Source organism: Bufo bufo, chromosome 4 (genome assembly GCF_905171765.1).
Source record: "Bufo bufo chromosome 4, aBufBuf1.1, whole genome shotgun sequence".
Lineage (NCBI taxonomy): Eukaryota > Metazoa > Chordata > Amphibia > Anura > Bufonidae > Bufo > Bufo bufo.
The window spans coordinates 503,417,653-503,432,473 of record NC_053392.1 but is presented as its reverse complement, the minus strand read 5'-3'; the positions used below and the strand labels follow the sequence as shown (position 1 = coordinate 503,432,473).

The 14,821-nt window shown below is 43.8% G+C and overlaps 1 protein-coding gene across 1 annotated transcript; it reads left to right on the top strand.

The window, feature by feature from the left end:
• The first annotated feature begins 9,464 nt into the window (after nucleotides 1–9,464).
• MTLN (mitoregulin) lies at nucleotides 9,465–13,333 on the top strand. Its single transcript, XM_040429634.1, has 2 exons — nucleotides 9,465–9,784; nucleotides 13,198–13,333. The coding sequence occupies exon 1, from the start codon at nucleotides 9,545–9,547 to the stop codon at nucleotides 9,713–9,715; it is 171 nt and encodes a 56-aa protein (XP_040285568.1). The 5' UTR covers nucleotides 9,465–9,544; the 3' UTR covers nucleotides 9,716–9,784; nucleotides 13,198–13,333.
• The last annotated feature ends 1,488 nt before the right edge of the window (nucleotides 13,334–14,821 follow it).

Genomic DNA, 14,821 nt, shown 5'->3' with positions numbered 1-14,821 from the left:
ATCTTAACTCCTTATGTGCAGCGCCACTCATGTACTAGTGCAGATAATAGTCCAGAATTGTGGTGACAGTTTCCCTTTAACTAATTTGAACTGGATTGTTAATTTGGTGTTCATTGTTTATGTCCGCACAGTAACCCACAAAACTGTGCACCCATTAAAACAATGCGGTACTAATTAGTGAATATGATGCTGTTGTGGCTCGTACGGCCATCCGCATCCCAACACTGCTACTAGTGTTTCCTGGTTTGGACCCTTGACTACTCGGGACGCTGCGCCTAGTATTCCCTGGTTCTGACCCCTGCATGCTCTTGGCTACTTTTCCCAGTGTCTCCTGGTTCTATTCAAGTCCTATTTCTGGTCACTGCTCCTGGTGTCCACCGCCTGAGGTCTACAGCTGTCTGCTGCTCCTGGTATCTTCTGCTGTCATCCACGTTCAGTGTACGTTACCTATGCTATTCTGAACTTTTGACTATATTACCTGACTGCAATAAAGTAATGTTTCACTTTAACATGAACCGCTATACCCTATGAACCTCATGTCCTGTGACAATGTGAACAAGGCTCAGGACATCAGGCCTCATCATAAATTTAGCCACATCCTCCGTGCGCCTAGATTGAGATCTTCTCCAACCCCTGACTGCCATAAATGATAGTGAATGTCCTTTCTGCTACAGTTCGCTCCCTTTAACAGCTCAGTGGGTCTGTGTTTTCTCAGGGGGTGTCCTTTCTGCTGTAGTTCTCTTTTTGTTACTGTCACAGCTTCTAACAGAAGATACAGCTAGTGGCAGTTGAAAGAAGTAAGCATGTGCGACCACCTCAGTGGTTACTAAGGTGGACAAAGAAAGGAAAAGAACAAACAGTAGGTGACGCTAAACAGATGCAATTTCTCGTATAGTTGTGATGGCGCACTCTCATCCGGTATACAATGGAACAGTTATTTGGATTTAAAAACGTATTTATTTATATTCTCAATATAAAAACACGACCAGTTTAGTGTACTGGGGAGGGTGTTCTATAGACTTGGTTTAAAGTGCTATGTGCATGCTGAGTATAGGCTGGGTACATATAGTGTGACCTAATCCGTCACGCTCGTGTGAACGAGTCCTAACAGCAGTGTGAACAGAGCTAAACTAGGGGGAGTTCACATCACCGTTTATTTTTGCGTTCTTCTGATCCGTCCCCCTGCACGCAGGACTTTTGTTTGCGCCTGAAATAATGGATCTCTGACGGAAATAGCTCAGAGGCCAAATGTGCATAATTAATGCACAGGATCCGATTCTTTCTTTATTTTTCTGTTCTTCTGATGGATCAGAAGAATGGAAAAAATAACGGTGATGTGAACCCGGCCTAATGTGTTTAAATACAGACTTGGTTTAATCCTAGGGGGAAACAGCCTGCATTTTATTTTACAACTCCAAAATAGAAAGTATCGTACAAAAACACATAGGGGAGATTTATCAAACTGGTGTGAAGGAAAACTGGCTTAGTTGCCTAAAGTAAACAATCATATTCCACCTTTTTATATTCCAAAGGAGCTGTGGAAAATGAAAGGTGGAATCTGATTGGTTGCTACGGGACACTAAGCCAGTTGTACTTCACACCAGTTTTGGGGCACTAGCAAGGACGGACGGGGAACTTAAAGTGGCCTTGGAAAAAAAAAAAAAAGTGACCTCATGTTGTAAGTGGATCCAAATTGACAGAAGATGTGGCAACAGAAGTATATATATATATATATATATATGAGAGGAGGAAAAAAACAGAAAGAGTGAGGGGTGGGGGAGACGAGGAGGATGGAGAAGAGAGTATCCGAAGCGCCAAGGAGACTACTGGGTAGTGGAAAAAGGAGAAAAATGGCGAATAACCGTTCACGAGGCAGCACCCTTGAAAAAAGAAAAAAAATGTGCAGAGTGTTCCCCTATGATGCTCAGATGGTGGTTGAGGGGGAATTAGCACAGGGGTGCCAGGGGAGTGGTGTATATGAGTAGGTATGTGCTGTAAATTAGGTATGAAATATAAAAATCTTTGGTGAGGTTTTTTATTTTAGTAAAAAGTAGGTCTATAAAATAGGTCTATAATCATGGATATTTAAAATCAAGAGTTAATAGTACTGAAGCGGTATAGTATTACAATACTAAAAGATGTATAATAAAAAATATACATATATACAGTATAAGGCGGAAAAGGGGGGACTTACTTTACCAGGGAGGGAGGTATAGGATAAGCATAAAACACCTATACCTTCCCCTCCCCCGCCAAGATCGCTTGGTAGAATGGTATGAACTCGCCTCCACGTCCCAGAAGAATGACACCAGGGTTCCAAGTGGAGAGTTCTTCATTGGTTAGGAAAGCTCAACGCGTTTCGAGGTATATACGCCTTTTTCAAGAGCAAATAAAATACAATATAGAAGTGTACATGGTACCATACATATATAGGGATGGTAATCAGCCAGTTACTGTATATGTCAAATGGCGGCAAAATTCGGCGCGGACCGGAAGTGGGAGGGGCTTTACTTCCGGTCCAATCAGCTGCATCATGTGTCCCATAATTCCTAAGGTATATTAGTAATGATAATAATATGCATGTAATGGTGGTGGGGTAGAAGGGGGCCCCTTTTAGAAAATGAGGGCCCTTGATGCGAGTTTCTCTTGGCAGTGCCGTGCCTGTCGGCACCAAATGCCCATCGTGCATTCCAGAGTGGAACGCATAGGCCGACTTCCGGTTACTCCTTCATGTGTTCCATAGGTGGAACGCACGAGCGAACTTCTGGGACACGGCCGGAAGCCCAAGTGTGTAGATGCATCCCCTCTGCGCCCCGGAGTGGAGCGCATGTGTAGGGCACTACTGGGATACAAATGGGGACACAGTTGTGTTGCGTTCCACTGTGGAGCGCAACGTCAAGGGAATGGTGTTGCTGGTGAAGCGCTCCGCAGAACGGAACGCAGGTTGACCTAGACAGGGTAATGAATAGAGGGAGCCATGGTTATGTGGATATATTTAAAAAGGTGTGCTGGTGTGGCATATCTATTAATCTAAAACATATATATTTATATAAAAATATGAATAAAAAATAAGATTTAAAAAAAGGGGATGAATGGACTACTGGTCACATACATTGGTATAGCTGTATTGTTTATATGGATAGAATGATAGAAAGGGGAAGGAGGCTGGGGTATAGTATAAAAATAGTATATATAATAAAAAAAATATATAAATATATAAAAATATAAAATTTATATAAGAAGGATAAAGGCTTAAATATGGGTGCCCCTGAGCAATTAGATGGAGCACCGATATATATAATCTAACATTTATAGCATGCAGACTCGTATATGAAAAGTCTACATGCTAGTATGGGGCTTTTATAATTTAGTATATTGAGTGTTAGGAAAGGGTAAAGGTGAACATATAGGAGCACATCAATAGAATAAAACATATTCGATGTTAAATTAGGCAATTAGGGATATCACACATCAATTGAATAAAACATGTTCGATGTGGAATTAGACAAATAAATAAATGAATAGTACGGAAACCTATATGCATATACACTCACCTAAAGAATTATTAGGAACACCTGTTCTATTTCTCATTAATGCAATTATCTAGTCAACCAATCACATGGCAGTTGCTTCAATGCATTTAGGGGAGTGGTCCTGGTCAAGACAATCTCCTGAACTCCAAACTGAATGTCAGAATGGGAAAGAAAGGTGATTTAAGCAATTTTGAGCGTGGCATGGTTGTTGGTGCCAGACGGGCCGGTCTGAGTATTTCACAATCTGCTCAGTTACTGGGATTTTCACGCACAACCATTTCTAGGGTTTACAAAGAATGGTGTGAAAAGGGAAAAACATCCAGTATGGATGGGCCGACTGATTCAAGCTGATAGAAGAGCAACGTTGACTGAAATAACCACTCGTTACAACCGAGGTATGCAGCAAAGCATTTGTGAAGCCACAACACGCACAACCTTGAGGCGGATGGGCTACAACAGCAGAAGACCCCACCGGGTACCACTCATCTCCACTACAAATAGGAAAAAGAGGCTACAATTTGCACGAGCTCCCCAAAATTGGACTGTTGAAGACTGGAAAAATGTTGCCTGGTCTGATGAGTCTCGATTTCTGTTGAGACATTCAAATGGTAGAGTCCGAATTTGGCGTAAACAGAATGAGAACATGTATCCATCCTCTGATGGCTACTTCCAGCAGGATAATGCACCATGTCACAAAGCTTGAATCATTTCAAATTGGTTTCTTGAACATGACAATGAGTTCACTGTACTAAAATGGCCCCCACAGTCACCAGATCTCAACCCAATAGAGCATCTTTGGGATGTGGTGGAACGGGAGCTTCGTGCCCTGGATGTGAATCCCTCAAATCTCCATCAACTGCAAGATGCTATCCTATCAATATGGGCCAACATTACTAAAGAATGCTATCAGCACCTTGTTGAATCAATGCCACGTAGAATTAAGGCAGTTCTGAAGGCAAAAGGGGGTCCAACATCGTATTAGTATGGTGTTCCTAATAATTCTTTAGGTGAGTGTATACAACCACATACATGTATAGAAACACATGTATAAAAAGGGTATGGATATACTAAATGAATGTAGTGGGGGACCATATTATATCAAACCATGAATATATCCAATGATTCGGATCTTTTCACTTGTAGGGTGATAGTAGAATGTAGTTGATCATTAGTATTTATTGTGTTCTAAGGATTCATTTAGGCCAAAGGGGATAAGAGAGTTGAAACGGAAAATCCAGTACATTTATTTTCGACATAATTGTGACACTGCAGCATGTATATTATATAAGATGTGCTGCAGTCCATGTGGCTACGTAATGGGATTTTTTTAACCTGAGGTTGTGATCTCTACTTCTTTTAACCCATCTTTTATCATGAGGCAACATTTACAGCATCTATGCCCGCATTTGAATGAGCCCTTGGGTCTAGTGGTTGCGGTGGTCGTGACATTGGTCAGTGAGTTAAATTTGGGGCAAGATGGTGCTAGCATCTCTTTTAGGGATTTTGCTCTGCGGAAGGTGAGGTGTGGTTGTGTGGCAACGGTACTACCTAAAATAGGATCTTTCTGTAAGATAGGCCAGTGGCGATTTAGTATTTCTTTGATTCTGTGATGGGCCGAGTTGTAGCAGGTCACGAAGTTGTATTTGTACAGTCCTGATCAAAAGTTTAAGACCACTTGAAAAATGACAAAAAATAATATTTAGCATGGCTGGATCTTAACAAGGTTCCAAGTAGAGCTTCAACATGCAACAAGAAGAAATGGGAGTGAGACAAAACATTTTTTGAACATTCAATTTAATGAAAACAACGAATAAACTGAAACAGGCTGTTTTTCAGCTGATCAAAAGTTTAGGACCACACCTCCTAAACCCCCCCAAAACAGAAATCCAACTTCCAAACATGAACTCAGTAATGAGTAGCTCCGCCGTTATTGTTGATCACTTCAAAAATTCATTTCAGCATGCTTGATGCAAGCGTTTCCATGAGGTGAGTGGGAACATTTCTCCAAGTGGTGAAGACGGCCGCACAGAGGCCATCTACTGTCTGGAACTGTTGTCCATTTTTGTAAACTTCCTTTGCCATCCATCCCCAAAGGTTCTCAATTGGATTTAGATCAGGGGAACACGCAGGATGGGCCAAAAGAGTGATTTTATTCTCCTGGAAGAAGTCCCTTGTCCTGCGGGCATTGTGTACTGTAGCGTTGTTCTCTTGAAAAACCCAGTTGTTACCACACAGACAAGGGCCCTCAGTCATGAGGAATGCTCTCTGCAACATCTGGACATAGCCAGCGTCCGTTTGACGCCCCTGCACTTCCTGAAGCTCCATTGTTCCACTGAAGGAAAAAGCACCCCAGACCATTATGGCGCCCCCTCCACTGTGGCGCGTAGAAAATATCTCAGGTGGGATCTGCTTGTCATGCCAGTAACGTTGGAAACCATCAGGACTATCAAGGTTAAAAAAAAAATTCTCATCAGAGAATAAAACTTTCTTCCACCTTTGAATGTCCCATGTTTGGTGCTCTCTTGCAAAGTCCAAACGAGCAGTTCTGTGGCGTTCAAGGAGACGAGGTCTTTGAAGACGTTTTTTGTTATTGAAGCCCTTCAGTCTCAGATGCCGTCTGATGGTTATGGGGCTGCAGTCAGCACCAGTAAGGGCCTTAATTTTGGTCGAGGATCGTCCATTGTCTTGACGGACAGCCAATTGGATCCTCCGGCTCAGTGCTGGTGAATTTTTTTTGGGTCTTCCACTTGCCTTTTTTGTTCTATAACCCTCAGGATCATTTAAGAAATTCCAAATGACTGTCTTACTGCGTCCTACCTCAGCAGCGATGGTGCACTGTGAGACCCTGCTTATGCAGTTCAACAACCCGACCACATTCAAAAAGGGAGAGTTTTTTTGCCATCACAACGTGTGACTACCTGACAGAAAATGACAATGAATCCACATCTTTGCACAGATTTGGCCTTTTTAAAGGCATGTGGTCCTAAACTTTTGATCAGCTGAAAAACAGCCTGTTTCAGTTTAACCGTTATTTTCAATTAATTGAATGCTCAAAAAATGTTTTGTCTCACTCTCATTTCTTCTTGTTGCTTGTTGAAGCTCTACTTGGAACCTTGTTAAGATCCAACAATGCAAAATATGATTTTTTGCCATTTTTCAAGTGGTCTTACACTTTTGATCAGGACTGTATTTATCCCCTGTTTGTGGTATGGCCGGCTGGTCTTTATGTTTGGGCTGTTTTTTTGTCAGACAATCGGATAGGTTTTCCTTTTCTATTTTTTTTTATATGAATCTTCAATCAGCCCTTGAGGATAGCCTTTCTCTAAAAATCTTGTTTTTAGAATTCCTAGTTGTTGTCGCATGACCTGGTCGTTTGAACAATTCCTCCTATTCCTTCTCATTTGGCCGTACGGAATATTCTGCTTCCACTTGTGGTAATGACAACTTTTTTAATCCAGATAACTCTTTGCATCTACGGCCTTAAAATGTGTACTTGTATCAATTAGATCCCCATGGATGGATAGTTCCAGATCTAGAAAGGTGGCATGGTTGGGGTCTATGTGGGCAGTGAAATTAAGATTCCAACTATTGGAGTTTAAGTTCAGAACATATTGTTCCAGGGCAGTACGTTCACCTTTCCAAATGAAAATTATATCATCGATATAACGTTTATAAAATAAAATGTTAGGATGGTGTAGGACACCTATTGTCTTCTCAAAAGCTCCCATGAAGAGATTTGCGTAAGATGGAGCAAATTTTGTACCCATCGCAGTACCCCTTTTTTGGATATAAAATGTATTTTCATATTTAAAATAGTTATGCATGTGACCAGTAGTCCATTCATCCCCTTTTTTTTATTCATATTTTTATATAAATATATATGTTTTAGATTAATAGATATGCCACACCAGCACACCTTTTTAAATATATCCACATAACCATGGCTCCCTCTATTCAGTACCCTGTCTAGGTCAACCTGCGTTCCGTTCTGCTGAGCGATTCACCAGCAACCCCCTTCACTTGACGTTGCGCTCCACAGTGGAACGCAACACAACTGTGTCCCCATTTGTATCCCAGTAGTGCCCTACACATGCGCTCCACTCTGGGGCGCAGCGAGGATGCATTTACACACTTGGGCTTCCGGCCGTGTCCCGGAAGTTTGCGCGTGCGTTCCACCTATGGAATGCATGAAGGAGTAACCGGAAGTCGGCCTATGCGTTCCACTCTGGAATGCACGATGGGCATTTGGTGCCGACAGGCACGGCACTGCCAAGAGAAACTCGCATCAAGGGCCCTCATTTTCTAAAGAGGCCCCCTTCTACCCCACCACCATTACATGCATATTATTATCATTACTAATATAACTTAGGCATTATGGGACACATGATGCAGCTGATTGGACCGGAAGTGAAGCCCCTCCCACTTCCGGTCCGCGCCAAATTTTGCCGCCATTTGACATATAACTGGCTGATTACCATCCCTATATATATATATATGGTACCATGTACACTTCTATATTGTATTTTATTTGCTTTTGAGAAAGTCCCCCCTTTTCCGCCTTATATAGATATATATTTTTATTATACATCTTTTAGTATTGTAATACTATACCGCTTCAGTACTATCAACTCTTGATTTTAAATATCCATGATTATATAGACCTATTTTATAGACCTACTTTTTACTAAAATAAAAAATAAAAAACCTCACCAAAGATTTTTATATTTCATACCTACTATTTCATACCTACTCATATACACCACTCCCCTGGCGCCCCTGTGCTAATTCCCCCTCAACCACCATATGAGCATCATAGGGAAACACTCATTTTTTTCTTTTTTCTCAACTTGCAACAGAAGTAGACAGGGACAGCTATACTGTAGAGCAGCACAAAATACCGCCCCAGCAGAACCAAATACCACAGTAGCAATACAGCTGAATTCAGAAGGGGACCTGCAGCCGTTGGTCAGGGGTGAGAGAATCAGATCATTATGTACCTGGCCAGCGGCCATGACGGGGATGGGCGACCCTCTGGGCGTTGGCCCACTGGGAAATTTCTCTTTAAGGCCAGTCTGCCCCTGGGTATTTGGAGCCATTGTGTAGTGTAGGGGCATTACTTTGTGGTAAGTCACTTAACGGGTCATCACACTCTGTGCGGGCACTTATGGGACCATGCTACTGTGAGTGTGCACTTAGGTAGCATTCTATTAGGTATGGGGCATATTAGTGCATGGGGGCACTATGGGGTCTAATACATTATCAGGGGCACTTTCATAACATGAAATTCGTTCACGCTTCGTTTGGTGGTAAAAGCAGAATTGCGTTATGGATTCCGTTATTCATTCCGTCATAATAAAAGTCTATGGGCTGCAAAACGGATCCGTCCCATTTCCGTTATGAAGGAGAGGACTCCCCTGCATAACGGAAACGGGACGGATCTGTTTTGCAGCCCATAGACTTCTATTATGACGGAATGAATAACGGAATCCATAACGCAATTCTACTTTTAGCACCAAACGAAGCCTGAACGAATTTCAAAATCTGAAATTCGCTCATATCTAGTTGGTATGTGTGAACTATTTTGCCATTCAAAAATAGTGGCAGTACAAACTGCCCTCCTATAAACTGTACCATCAGAGTGCCCCCATAAATAATAACACTGCAGAAAATTGCTGCTTAATCCTGACTCCATGGTTTTCTTAGGGCCACTTTTGATCTGGGGATGGGGGCACTGATAGCATGTATCCTTGCCATCCACGTCTGTAGTAAAAACCCCTTTAAGTCAGGATACTTTGGTCTAGTGTATGAAAAAGTGTTGCCCAAAACACCCCACAATTATTTTATTTTGGTTTCAAAGCAGTCCTCACATCCTGGGCTACAACAATATGGCCGCCTTGTAACAGCGCGACCTCTAGCGGACGGCGCTGACATCGGAGAGCTGCGACGTCGACCTTGGCTGAGCACGGGAGCGCCTGCCGCCTCCAGCCCAGGACTGACAGTGTGGGCACAGCATGGCAGACGTGTCTGAGCGCGGGCTGTACGCTGCAGTGCTGCTCAGCTTCGCCGCCGGAGTGCTGGTCGGCTGGCAGGCGAGCAGACAGCGCAGGAGATACCTGGACTGGAAGAAAAAGAGGCTGCAGGACAAACTGGTGGAGACCCAGAAGAAGCTAGACCTGTCCTAATGCTGGTGCCCTGGCCTGTCTCACTGGTGCCCCTGGTGTATGCCAAGTGACTGCAGCGCTGACCTACAGGTACTCCACAGATATGGGGCACAGGTCCTCACAGCAGGTGACATGACCACAGCTCAGGAGACCATTACAGTGACCTGGAGCTCAAGTCATGAAATCATGTGCTTCATAGTTAGCAATGCACTTAGTGTATTAGCATCATTTCATTGACAGAATTGACTTGCATGCCATTTTATTACTGCTCAGGACTCGCACACGACCGCATTGTGGTCCACAAACCACGGATCTGCAAAATACGGATACTGTCCGTGTGTAGTCCGCACTTGTCTCACTCTCATCACTAGAAATGACTATTCCTGGTCCACAATATGGACAAGAACAGGACATGTGCTTTAATGTGTGGAACGGACATACAGACGCGGACAGCATCATCCACACCCCTGTGTCCGCAGACCCATAGAAATGAGCGGACGACACAGACTACTACACGTGGCTTTCAAGAGGACCTTTCAATAGAATAGAAAATCTAAACTAAAAATACAGACATGGAGAGCGGCGCCCGGGGATCTCCCTGCACTTACTGTTATCCCTGGGTGCCGCTCCGTTCTCCCGGTATAGGCTCCGGTATCTTTATATGTTCGGTTCAACTGGGTGGAGCCTGCCGGCGTCTCCTTCTCCCAGGATGTAGCGCTGGCCAATCACAGCGCTCAGCTCATAGCCTGAGAGAAAAAAAAAACTCTCAGGCTATGAGCTGAGCGCTGCGATTGGCCAGCACTACAGCCTGGGAGAAGGAGACGCCGGCAGGCTCAACTGGGTGGAGCCAAACATGAAGATACCGGAGGCTATATCGGGAGAACGGAGCGTCGCCCACGTATAACAGTAAGTGCAGGGGGATCCCTGGGCGCCGCTCTCCATGTCTGTATGCTTAGTTTAGATTTTCTATTCTAGCGAAAGGTCCTCTTTAAAGTTGCACTATATGCGACTGGTTTACAAAAATTGGCTGCAATTTTTTCTTGCAGAAATGAAGTCCGCTAGGTCATTGATGGCTAACCTCCAGCACTCCAGCTGTGGTGAAACTACGACTCCCAGCATGCTCCATTCATTTCTATGAAAGTCTGAGAACAGCCGAGCAAGTGTACATCTTGGGAGTCGTAGTTTTACCACAGCTGGAGTGCCGGAGGTTAGCCATCACAGCTCTAGGTCATAGTAAGGGCAGGTCCCCACATAACGGTGGGCGCATATGGAAAAATACAATCCAGGTGTCAAGTTCAATTTGAGGCATGATTTTGATGGTAAAACGACAGCTTTACCTAAAAATAAAGCAGCTTTTAAAGGGTTATCCGGTGAATAATGTAAAAAAATTAAAAACCGCATCTGACGGTCCGCACCGCAAAAAAGTAGTGCATGCACTACTTTTTTACGGTGTGGAGGCACGACCAGAAACACCACGGAAGCAGTCCGTATTGCTTCCGTAGGGTTCCGATCCATGCTTCCGCACCACATCTCCGGGTTTGCGGACCCATTCAAGTGATGCGGGGTGCAGACGGCCGGTGCCTCGTGTATTGCGGGCCGCAATACGGCCACGGCGGGGCAACGGCCGCATGCATGAGCCCTAAGGGCGCCTTCACACGGGGCAGATTTTGTTGCAGAAAATTTCTGCGACTGAAAATCACTTTCATTGTCATTGTCACTGTCATTTAAATGGAGCTTACAGAAGTCCATGTACTTCCCGCCAAAACAACCCCATTTGAATGAATGGGACAGATTTTTATTTACAGAAAATTTCTGAAACAAAATCTGCCATGTGTGAAGGCAGCCTAAGGCCTCGTTCACATTTCCGTGTCAGTGACATGTCCGTGAAAAAAAGCGTACGTGTTTCATCCGTGGTTGGTCCGTGTGTCCGTTTTTACCATTTGTGTGTCATCCGTAATCCACTGACGTTCCTCAGCTGAAAATTTACTTCCAAAAAATCTCCTATTAGTCTTCAGTGAAAAACGGACGCAACGCGGATGTGTGTCAGTGATTTTCACGGACCCATAGGCTTCAATGGGAGTGCTTGGTCCGCATCGCAGATCAAAGTAGTGCATGTCCCCGTCATATTTTGTGCAAATTGCCAAATTATCACCGGTAATTGACTAGTCAGGCCAAACATGCATAGTTTCTCCCGACAACTGCCTGGAAAAATCCAACATTTTCAGCAAATAGCAGTTCGCCGTTGGAAACAATAAAAGACGAAATGGTCTAAAACATTTTGCACATTTTTTATTTTATGTGTCCAGCTTAAAGGGACACTGACAGGCCAAAACAGCATATATAGTTAGATATATCACATTACAGGTCTTATAGAGTCTTTTAAAAGCATATAAGTATCCCCCCTGTCCACCTTATAAAGAGCGAAATATAAAGTTTTAAAACCTGCTTCTGCGGTCAGCAATCTGCCCAAGGGGCGGCGTTTCATGTGAAAATGCGCCCAGCCAGCCTTCCCAACTGCCGTTCTTAAGCCCCGCCCAGCTCATCATTATTCACTTCGCTGGGCGGCGGCTAGAACTCTCCCCAATCCCGATCCTGCGCCTGCGCAATTCAATCCTCCGGGCATCGTTCATGCCCAATCTTCTGCGCCCCGCCGTGCCCTTAGATCGCGCCTGCGTACAGACACCAGCCTGCGTACACACACCAGCCTGCGTCTTCGAGGCAGCTGCAGCCTCAGCCATGCACTGTTCAGAGCGCTGCTCACTCACATCGTTCTAGCCGCCGCCCAGCGAAGTGAATATTGATGAGCTGGGCGGGGCTTCAAACGGCAGTTGGGAACGCTGGCTGGGCGCATTTTCACATGAAACGCCGCCCCTTGGGCAGATTGCTGACCGGAGAAGCAGGTTATAAAACTTTATATTTCGCTCTTTATAAGGTGGACAGGGGGGATACTTATATGCTTTTAAAAGACTGTATAAGACCTGTAATGTGATATATCTAACTATATATGCTGTTTTGGCCTGTCAGTGTCCCTTTAAAAGAGCTGTCCAGGCTTCATATATTGACCTCTTCTCAAGATAGGTCATCAATATCAGATTGGTGGGGGTCCAACACCTGGCAGCCTCAAGGATCAGCCGTTTCTCACCGCTGTGGTTCCGGGAAACTGTACAGTGTACTGAGCTGGAAGCAGAGAGCGCCATACACTGTGTAGTGGCCGTGCCGGAGTACTGCAGCTCAGCTCCTGTTCAAGAGAATGGGAGCTGAGCTGCTGAAATGCCTGCACTAGCAGCGTCCGCTCTGCACACTGAATAGTTTCTGGCTCTGAAACAGCGGATCGGCGGGCGTGCCGGGTGCAGGACCACCACCAACCTGCGGATAGGAACATCTCTAATTGGGCATATGGGAAAAGGTTGCTTTCATGGGACTAGGTATATTAAGGGCAGTTTGCACGGGGATATTGTGAGGAATGAAATTACATTGCTACATTGTTTTTTATGTTTTTTTAGAACTTCAAGAAAGGACGAAAGAAGAACTTTCCTGGAGATGCAGTTTTATTGTCACAAATAAACCCTTTTTATCTTTTGACTTTTGTAAAGAAGACGAATGTAATACTTAGAAATAAATGCCATAATGTTAGATGACTGTGTTGCTGTGTGAATATTTAATTTTATTTTTTTATCAGGTTGCAGAAATGCTGTTTATTGGATCAGAAAAACATTCAGTTAATATACAGAAATAATCCACATAAAAAGTTGTCATTTTAGAAATACATTGTGGTGTTTATTCTGTTCTGATCCAAGGTTACATGCTGCATTATAATCCAGAGCTGCATTCTAAAATCTAGTTTGTCGACATAAGGGCCCGTTCACAAGGTGGATTTTTGCAGCTGCTGCGGTTCCTGCCGTGGTTGTTCACATTAGATGTTTTGGAGCTTAGCTGCGACAATGTCTATTCTTGGCATGGTCCGTGCCAAAATTCTACCTGCAAATCCTGCCATGTAAGCCAGCCCTGACAATTTGATTAACCCCTTAAGGACTTAGGACGTACTGGTACGCCATGTTTGCCAAGTCCTTAAGGACCCAGGGCGTACCGGTACGTCCTAACTTTAAAATTACATAGCGGCGCGGCGGGGGTTAATCGGAACAGGATGTCTGCTGAAATCATTCAGCGGGCATCCTGTCAACGCCGGGGGGGGGGGGGGGGTCGCTGCAAACTGCAGCTCAATTCAGACCTGCGGTTTGCGGCTTTACCTTATCCAGCGGGCGGCGGTGCCATCGGGTCCCCATGCAGCTGTAGCGAGGACCCGATGGCATGGAAGGCAACGCGTTCCCTTCCTTAGGCACCTGCGCTGCCTTCCGGTGACGAGCCTGTGAGATCCAGCCACCTGGATCTCACAGGCCGGAAGCTGTATGAGTAATACACACAGTATTACTCATACAGCCAATGCATTCTAATACAGAAGTATTGGAATGCATTGTAAAAGGGATTAGACCCCCAAAAGTTGAAGTCCCAAAGTGGGACAAAAAATAAAGTAAAAAAAAAGTTGAAAAAAATAAAGTTTTCCCCCCAAAAAATTAAACGTTTCAAGTAAAAATAAACAAAAACGTAATTTTCCCCAAATAAAGTTAAAAAAAATTGACATATTAGGTATCGCCGCGTCCGTATCGACCAACTCTATAAACATATCACATGACCTAACCCCTCAGAGGAAAAACTATGGCTCAGAATATGGAGACACTAAAACATCATTTTTTTTGTTTTAAAAAAGCTTTTATTGTGTAAAACTTACATAAATAAAAAAAAAAGTATACATATTAGGTATCACCGCGTCCGTATCGACTGGCTCTATAAAAATATCACATGACCTAACCCCTCAGAGGAACAACGTAAAAAATTTAAAATAAAAACTGTGCTAAATAAACCATTTTGTCACCTCCTTACATCACAAAAAGTGTAATAGCAAGCGATCAAAAAGTCACACGCACCCCAAATAGTGCCAATAAAACCGTCATCTCATCCTGCAAAAATCATACCCTACCCAAGGTAATCGGCCAAAAACTGAAAAAATTATGTCTCTCAGACTATGGAAACACTAAAACATGATTATTTTTTTTGTTTCAAAAAAGAAAT